This window comes from Daktulosphaira vitifoliae, unplaced genomic scaffold (genome assembly GCF_025091365.1).
Source record: "Daktulosphaira vitifoliae isolate Bord-2020 unplaced genomic scaffold, ASM2509136v1 Scaffold_5, whole genome shotgun sequence".
Classification (NCBI taxonomy): domain Eukaryota; kingdom Metazoa; phylum Arthropoda; class Insecta; order Hemiptera; family Phylloxeridae; genus Daktulosphaira; species Daktulosphaira vitifoliae.
Genome location: NW_026099576.1, coordinates 17,901,986 through 17,911,933, shown reverse-complemented (window position 1 = coordinate 17,911,933; position 9,948 = coordinate 17,901,986). Strand labels below are relative to the sequence as shown.

Below are 9,948 nucleotides of genomic sequence, written 5' to 3'. Positions count from 1 at the left end.
TTTTTTTTTTTTTTTTTTTTTTTTTTTTTTTTTTTAGCACAATGTCTTATTTATGGTGATGTTTGTCCTTTTGATCTTCTGCTAGGAATGTATTGAAGTCTTGAAGCCTGATAGATATGCATTTTTGCCGTACACTGAAATATAACCATTACGGGGTTGGGTTGTTGTAAATATTCGTTTAGTGTGTGTGATTGTTCAATGTATTTTGTTGGATTTAAGGTTTTATGTGGTCCTGAGATTGCAAACGATGAAATTCAGGTGATGTGTTTGTGTTGATTTAATTTAATTGATTAAGAAGTTTTGTAACATAGATTAAGTTCGTGATGATGTAGTGTTGTGTGCTTCCGTGATAATATGCTGGATAATGTGATGGTTAAAAAAAAATGGATACAATGATTTGTATTTTTTTTGTTGAATACGATATGAGAACAAGTCCATTCTTTATGAGAAATAGAAGAATTGTGAGGCTTCTATTAATTTTGTTTACCTTAGGGTTAAGCTTATTGACTAAGTTTGAGTTAATAATGATTAAAATAGGACAAAGTTGTTTAATTAATATGATATATTTTTATGAATTGTGATTACAGTCATAATATATTTTTATTAGTAATGGTTAAATATGTTATAATAATGAGGTATTAACATTAATGTTAATTTTTTCCATTTAATAATTACTTTTTCATAATTTTTTTTTTAATAGATATGTATATATGTGTATAAATTGAAATAATGGTATTAAGGTTATAAATGGAGTTCAGAGTATAAATTCCCATTCTATTTTTCTGTACAATGAGCAAAAGCGTTTTCACTATTTATGCTCTCCGATGAACTTGAATATTCTGAATCGTCGTTGTAATTTAGGTAGTAATTGTGTTCACTATCTTGGCTTTCAAAGCTTTTCTCAATGTAATTTTTTATTTTTTTGAAACTAGTGAGGGAGGAAAAATTAAAATAGTAATTTGAGATTGCTTCGGGTATTGTGGTGAGATTGTATTTGTGTAAGACGATTGTGTATTCCTCATTTATACCATTCCATTTCGAATTGATGCTGAATTTTCTATTGTTGAACTTTTCTGTGTCTAGATTGAAGTTGTCTAATGTTTTTAGGTTTGTGTCTTTAATGCTGAATTTTTGTATTAATATGTAATATATTAGGTTCGCCCAAAAATTGTTTGATACCATCTGCTTGCCTTCTAGTATATTTTTCTTTTTTAAAGAGTTTTCCCATATTGAGTGTTCGATGTCTGGTACTATTATTGCGGAGTATTTTGTAGCGTAATATTTTCTAAGGTCGAGTTCTACTTGGAATTTTGAATAAAAAGCAATGTCACGGACTAAAAATCCAAGATTGCTATTTTTAAAATAATATGCGATGTCCCCGTTCCATTGCTGTGAGTTGTTGTATAGATGGTATCCCTTGTAGAGTAGTTTTTTTGTTTGTTTGCAATTGGGGCATTGTTGGTCCCAACTGCAATATTTTGTTTTTTGCCACCACTTTGTTTTTAATTTGTTTTGGCACGTGTGATTCATGGTTGAAATGAATATCCTTTGATAAAAGAAATTTTAGAAAAATAATTAGATGTATAATTTGTATGACTGAGTGTTGATTGGTGATGGATGATGAAGATTTTTATTATGTTGAGGCTTGATAAGAAGAGAAAATGGGAAAGGGCATATTTTTTTGATGTGTATAGAGGGTGATGATTTTTGTTGATGATCAATATGAAATATATGGTGTGATTGCTTAGAAATTTTAATCATAATGTCTAGAGAAGTATGGTTTGAGACGTCTGACATGCACAGTGTCTTCTACCATTTTATTGTTTAGTTCTAATTTAATTACATAATTTAAATCGTTGATTTTTTTTATGATTTTGAATGGTCCGCGATACTTTGGAGCTAATTTGGGTGATTTACCTACTTGATTAAAGGGAAACTTTACTAAAACTAAGTCTCCTGGATCAAAAGTTAAGATAACATGTTTTTTATCATAATAATTTTTTTGAATTTCTTGTACTTTCTGTATAATTGCTGGTATTTTGTTTCTTACTTCTTGTAAATTTTTTAATGATTGCATTATGTCATAAGGAATATTGTCTGGAAGTATTTTGTTATCTATTGGAAAGTATGGTTCAAAGCCGTGCATTAAATAAAATGGACTGTAGCCTGTGCTTGTTTGCGGTGTTGAATTGTAAGCTAATGTTATGTATTGTAGATAATATGACCATTTTGATTGTTCATTATTTTCTATGTAGTTTCTTAACGATGCGCAAATTACACCGTTTATTTTTTCTACTAAGCCCTGAGTTTGAGGAGAATAAGCAGTAGAGAAGCCTAGTTTAATTCCTAAGTTGTCACATACTTGTTGAACCAAACTGTTTTTAAAATGTGTGCCCCTATCTGATGTGAATTGCTGGAAGCAACCCCATTGAGAGACTATTTGCATAATAAATTTAACAGTGGATTCAGCAGTGTCCGATTCTACAGCTTTAGTAAAGACATACTTGGTATTATGACAAGTAGCCACTAAGATGTATTTTTTCCTATTACTAGATGGTAGTGGGCCAAGATAATCAAAAATGAGTCTTGACAATGGTTTATTTGATACAGGAATTGGTTGTAAACAGCCAATTGGTTTACCACTTAATTTCTTATTAACCTGACAATTCGGACAAGATTTAATGAAGTCAGTGATGTCTTTGATAAGGGTGGGCCAGTAATATTTTTGTTGAACTTTGTGAATAGTGCGTGAAATGCCAGTGTGTCCTCCTAAGGGGCTTTCATGATAGGATTTTAAAATGTGAGGTATTAATTTTGTAGGTATGACTAATAAATTTTCAATTTGCTTTGATGGTGTGAATTTTTTGTAAAATAATAAATTTTCAGTGATTATAAATTGTCTTGACTTTCTTTTGAATTTAATGGGAACGTCCTTATTGTTTAACGCGTCAATGATGTTTTTACAGAATTCATCATTAAGTTGATATTCATTAATATTTGTTAAATTTAAATTAATATTGTCTAAAGATTTGCTGATTGAAATGTTATTAATTGCATATCTAGATAACGCGTCGGCTACTTTGTTTTCTTTGCCTTTTTTGTAGATAACGTCAAAATTAAAATCTAATAACTTTAAAGTCAGTCTAGCTATTCTAGCTGAGGGTATTTTAAGAGACTTGTAATATTGAATGCTAATGTTGTCACAAAAAATTATAAAGTGTCTTTGATAGAGGTATTCTCTGAAATAATTTACACCAAAGCAGAGACCTAATAGTTCTAGAGTTGTTGATGAATAAGTTTTTTCATTGGCTAATAATTTCCTACTGGCATACCCTACTGGAAATAGAACATTGTCATGTTCTTGTTCTAGGCAAGCGCCTAAACCAGTGATAGATGCATCTGTTGTTAAAAATATTTTCTTGTCATCATCAAAGTGTTTGAGAACCGGATGTGTCGTTAAAATTTGTTTAAGTTTGTTGAACGACTCTTCATGTTCAGGTAACCAAGTGATTTTTTTTGTGTCGCCCTTGATTAAGTTGGTGAGGGGGTCCGCTATTTTTGCAAAGTCTTTGACGTGTTTTCTATAATATGAGCACATTCCAATGAAAGATCTTACGTCCTTTTGTGTTTTCGGTGTTTTGAATTCAGTGATGGCTTTAGTGTTTTTGTCTATTGGTTGAATACCGTTTTTACTAATTTTATGACCGAGTAACTCTATTTCATTATAGAAAAAATTGCATTTACTAGTTTTTAAAGAAAAGTTATAATAATCCATAATTTCGAATGCTTCTTTTAAGTTATGTAAGCTTTCCTCGAAAGTTTTACCATAAGAGGTTAAATCATCAAGATAAATGATTAAAGATTTAAATAGTAATGGTGAAAAAATCTCATTTAATTTTCTTTGAAAAATAGCACTACTGTTTTTAAAACCTTGGGGTAATCTGGTAAATGTGTATAATCCGAGTGCAGATGTGAAAGCCAATTTGTACTGATCTTTAAGTCTTACGGGTATTTGAAAAAATGCACTGTTAAAATCTAATAAACTAAAATATCGTGCATTTTCTAGAGCCCTTAGTAAATCGGCGGTTCTTGGAATTGGGTATAAGTCTGATTGTACTTTGTCATTTAACTCTTTGTATGAGACTACTAATCTATGAGAATTTTTTTCTTTCTTTTTAACTAAAAATGCAGGTGCTCCAAAATTGGAAGTAACTGGTTTTATTATTCCTGCTTCTAAAAGTTTATCTATGTGTTTTTTTAATTCTATTCTTTGTTCTGGTGATATTCTGTGAGGGGCATGAAATTTTGGATCAGTAAAATTTGGTTTCATTTTGATTTCGCAAGGTGTTACATTGGCTGGTTTAATTAAACTATTATCATTGCAAAATAAATGAGTGTATTGTGAGATGAGGTTAATGGCCTGTTTGTGTTGATGATTTGATAGGTGTGGTGAAATATTGATTATGTTACCTTCTTTATCAGTGATGTTTTGTCTGCTTTCGTGTGTTTGTGTACAAGTGTTTAAAATTTTGTCGTTTGAGATTACATTTTTTTCGATGTGATTTTGTGAGTTAATTTCATTGATAATTAAATTTTGGTTTTCAACGTCAATGGAATGATTTTTATTTAAATGTTTGAATATATTTTTCTTTACATTGTCAATGGATTCAAATTCTGTGAAATGAAATGATTGTAAAGGGATATCTTTAGATGGTTTGTTTGTAAGTGTGCCTGGAATCCAATGTGTGTTGTTATCTACATTGTATAATACTACAGGTGGCCGGTTACCTAAGCCATAAATGATTCCCGTCTTATCCGTGTCATTGAAAATGTATGTATCGTGATTGTAATGATTCGCGATGGCTGCTAATTCATCGTCGCTGAACCAATAATTGGGTAAATCAGAGAGTTCTAAGAGTTCTAAAATTTCAAAGACTGATGTGATTTTTTCAGTTTTGCCGTCATTGAGTGCATTTATAATAGCAAAAAATCCACAATTATTTTCACTATAAATATTTTCCCCCTTTTTGTATGATTTAAAAATACTTAAGCTGTCATTATCGTCTTGATTTTGAATATTTACATTATTGGAATTTTTGTTGTCATAAAATTGCTTTATAGTGTTAATAACTGAGGTGTGTTCTTCAGTTTGCCAATTATTAGTGATATATTCGGAGTTTTTGTGACAAATTAATACATTAATACTAGTATTTAAGAAAGTAGAACAGATCATTTGTTTGACTATTGTCCATTCTTTTCTGTCTAGGCCTGATGCTATTCTAGGCATTGCAATGTGCATATCATGATGTTTTATTAATTGAATTTTTAAATTATTTAATGCTTTTTCAATGTTTTCGTATTCTGGTTTTTCGAAATGATAATTTTTTGTAATTAAGAAATAAATAATTCTGCCATTGGTGCAGACCGGAATAGCATCACCTATTTTTGGATTTAATTTGTATAAAATTGATGCCATGTTACCATATTTGTGACAAATATTTAAGGCTAAGCCTTTACTCATTTTAAGGTCAGCAGAAATGCAATGTGCTATTGAATAATAATCATCAACAGTGAATAAGTCTATTATTTGTTCAGAGAAATTAGAGTTAACTTGATTAAGAATTAAATTATTATCAAGAGAGATGGGTACTTGTATTTGTTCTTTTAAAAACATTGTACGTTTATCGAAGTCTATGATACCGTTATGTTTATCTAAAAATTCATTACCAAGAATAATCATGCAAGATAAGTTTTTTACAACAAATACTTTAATGTTAAAGTCTACTGATTCAATGTTCAAAGTGATATTTGTTGTGCCTAAAATATTCAATGGTGTGTTATCAGGACCACATATATTCGAAAAACATTGTTTTTTGATCTGATTATTTGGGATTAAAGTGTGTGTTACGCAGCAAATGTTTGAACCTGTGTCTATTGTGATAGGTATTTTAATATTATTAAATAAAGCATAAAAATGTAAAGCGACAGGCATGCGATTGTCATGTGCGACGTTGTTGATAATGTTGTGTGCTGGTTTAGAAGGTGAACGGTTTTGTTCAGCACTACCGTTTAACCTAGAGATTAGTTTTTTGGATTATTGGAACAATCACGTGCTGTATGACCCATAAGATCACACAATTGACATTTTGTATTATTAGGATTGAAAAAACAATTTATTGAATTATGGTTGCTTTTAGTACAAAAATTACACTTAGAAGTATTTGAATTATAATTGCTATTTTGAAAGTTATTATTATTACTTTGAATGTTATCCCTTTGATCAAACTGAGATGAAAATCTTTGTTGAGAATTGTTTTTAAATTGTGATGAATTGCGAATAGTGTTTCTGAAATTATTATTATTATTAGGCGAATTATTGTTGCGGTTGTAATTATTATATGCATATTGCTTCTGAAATTGGTTATCTAATAAAAAGTTGGTTTTAGAATTATTATTTTGGAATTGTTTATTACTGTAGTGCGGAGAGTTGTTGTCAAATTTATTACTATTTTGAAATTGATTTTTAATACGTGAATTGTAATTGTTACTTTGAGATTGATTATTATTTTGAAATTGCCTGTTATTAGGTATAAGATTAATATGTTCATTAAAAAATTGTTCTTTGAAATTTTTAAATTCTTCAATTAAATTTTTTAAGTCATCATTTTCATTATTTTGAGTAATTTGATTAATTTTTTCATTTATAATGGATTGCTTTATTTCTGATGGACTCTTAGCTGTCTCTCCAGTAATCATAAATTCAACCACCTCATACTTTTGAATGTTTCTTTTTAACTCGTCTAAATTATTATTATCTAAAATACTGATGTATCTCAGAATGCTTGGCTTGAGACCTTTCATCACATTCCTTACTATTTCACTCGCTGACATATTAGTATCTATTCTCTTACACAAAGCCTCCATGTCATTAATGTAAGCAACTGTCCGTTCATCGTCTAACTGTTTTCTTTTCTCTAGTAAAATACGCAACATATCATTTTGGGCAATGGGTTCAAATTCATCTCTAAATTTTTTCTCTAATTCATTCCATGGTAAATTTAGAGACTCAATATTGTCATAAAAAGTTAGTGCTGGGCCTTGTAAAAATGCAACTAGATAGTGTGGTTTGTCATTATCTGACCAATTATTGATAGACGCGGCTCTATTAAAAGTTTTTAAGAATGAATCTACGCGTTCATTAATTCCGCCGGAAAAGATAGTTGGTTTGAAAAATAAATTTTTGTTCATATTAAAATTATTAATTACTTTTGGTGAATTTGAATCCTGATTAGAAATATTTTTGACGGTAGCTTGCGTTGAGTTTTTAGGTAAAAAATGCCAAAATAATCTTATTTTTAATTCTGGTACAGTACCTGTTGTGGGTAATTTTCTATTCTCAAGTTCTTTAATAAGCTCAGATTTTTTTAGACGATTAATCCACTCTAATGTTTTTTTATGTTCTTCTGGGATGCCTTGTATTTCAATCACTTCAATTTCCTCTGTCATAATTTTCAATGTTCACTTTCTCAAAAGAATTTTACTTTATTCACTTATACTCTCTCTTTGCATTAAAATTCATGAATGACTGATTTTAATTTATACGAAAAGTTTTTAGTAATAAATTCAATTTTTATGGGCAAAAGTATGCGCAAAAAAATTTTTTAATAGTAAACGCGATTAAATAAATTCAATTTTTTTAAGTAATTTAATTTACGCGCAGTATAAATAATTTTGTTTTTATAAATTCAAATATGCGCAATATAATTTTTCAATAATAATCGCAAAATATTTTCAAAAATTCTTTTTATATTTCTAATGTACGCGCAAGATAAATTTAATTTTTTTTTTTTTTTTTTTTTTTTTAAAAAAAGCGCGATTTAATCTTCAATGAATTCAATTTTTAAAATGATTTCAAATTTTTAATTTACGCGCAATTAAGAAGCACGATTTAATTATTTAGTAAATACAAATATGCGCAATATGATAATCAATAGAAAGCGCAATAATTTTTTAATAAAATATCATTTTTTTAATAAGGGCGCGATTTAATTTTCAATGAATTCAATTTGCAAAATAATTTCAAATTTAACTTACGCGCAGTTAATAAGCGCGATTTAAACAATTTTTAATTTTTTTTAAAGAAACAATTCTCAACCTATATTTATTTAGGCAAATAATCCCAATTCAAATATATTCTGAGTAAAAATTTTTTTTTTTTTTTTTATTAAAAGCCCTTAGTAAAATTTACTAAGCCTGTTGTTGGGCGCCACTTTGTTATAATTCAAATAACAAAAATAAAATAAAAATAAAATAAGAGGTTTGGGATATTTGTGCGCGCATGCGGTGATGCGCTGAATCGGGGAAGTGAAGTTCGAGGGCTTATAGGACAACGAAGACAAGTAGATATAGCTGATCTATTGCTCCGAAATCCGTTACTCTAAATTGATTCAAGCTTTATAATTGGGATATTTTAAATTTGACTCACCTCTATGAATTTTCTTTGGATAAAAAGGTGACCACAAACAAAATGACAAACACAATCGATTTTCCTTTTTTTGGTGACAGTCTGACCAGCAACGTCAACAACAAGTTCTTGGATATTTGATTGGTGCCGTTTACTCGAGGATCGCTCAAGTAAAATAAAACGCAGGTAGCAAGCGCGGTGGTTTCAGGACCCAACGCAACCCGAGCCGAACAAGATCGCGACTGAAGTTACTGAATGAGACGAGCCTTTACATGTCCCCTTTTTTCTTTTACCTTATCATTTTGTGGGAGGTGTTGTTGTTGTCGTTTTTTGGTCGATGTCTATTTATTTAATGATTTTAGTGTTACATGATAATCACAATGTTATAGTATGAACAGAGGTTACATAGTAGAGTTTGAGCATCANGTCAATATCCAATGACTCCCATATACATTCATGGGCACAAAAAGTAATTTTATTGTGTGAATATCTTTTTTTATCCATCTTCTTACAGCTGGATAACCTCCTCGAAGATACGCTACAATAAAATCAGTGACAACTGCATAAACTTCACCTTCTGACCGTGTTACTATCATTTTAATGTACTCATTAATTGTGTCTGAAGTATACCAAGATGTAGGCGACTTAAATGAAGGTGCATTATATTGATCAAGAGATTTTGTGTTCTGATCTTGTATTACTTCTGCAAATGTAACCGTATTTAAACATTTTTCATAAATTTAAAAAAAAAATNTTAAACATTTTTCATAAAATTAATAAAAAACTTTGTTGAACAGTTTACAATTAGTTAGGTTTATTTAAGGTTTTGGAATATGAAATTAAACACGTATAATTACTATTGTTTAAAACGTCCATGGACCCCCTTAATAACAAGCCTCTGCAGAGGTTATATTAAATTAACACGTATTATAATTATTAATAATGTTTAATAAATAATCTTTTTTTTATTTTATTTTACTTAAAATAAATAGATTAAATAACTAATTACCTTTTTCTTTCTCTGATACTTTTATTACTTCAATAGTGGACAGAGCAAGTAAATTTACGTCATTCGGCGTATTTAAGGTCAAAGGATTCGAACTAACTTTTGGCTCTAAAATAATTTATGTTTTAAAATATTACACATTTGTTTCAAAAATCAAAATGTTTATTATATTATTTTTTAAAAATGAATTATATTTTAAAAGTTGTATACTTTTTATGACTTTTTCATCTTCTTTTGATGAATTTCGTTTTAAATTTGGTCGAGCAGTAGTATTAGAAGATATCTCAAAAAGNTTTTAAATTTGGTCGAGCAGTAGTATTAGAAGATATCTCAAAAAGTTGTTTTTTTATTTCGGATTTGCGTTCCAAATTTTTCTTATGAAAACTCTTAACAGGTTATAAAAATATATTTAATTATATGATAAATTTATTTAAGAAATCTGCTTTAAGTCCAAAAAATGGTTTAGGGTATACCCTAA

At 29.1% G+C, this 9,948-nt stretch overlaps 1 protein-coding gene across 1 annotated transcript in view; it reads right to left on the bottom strand.

Moving 5' to 3' along the window:
• Positions 1–8,886: 8,886 nt before the first annotated feature.
• Positions 8,887–9,948, bottom strand: part of LOC126908220 (uncharacterized) — a 1,489-nt gene continuing 427 nt past the window's right edge. The window contains exons 2-4 of the mRNA XM_050690132.1: positions 9,681–9,753; positions 9,474–9,578; positions 8,887–9,167 (exon numbers count right to left, since the gene is read on the bottom strand). Coding sequence (XP_050546089.1) covers positions 8,887–9,167; positions 9,474–9,578; positions 9,681–9,753 — 459 coding nt within the window. The remainder of the gene's footprint in view (positions 9,168–9,473; positions 9,579–9,680; positions 9,754–9,948) is intronic.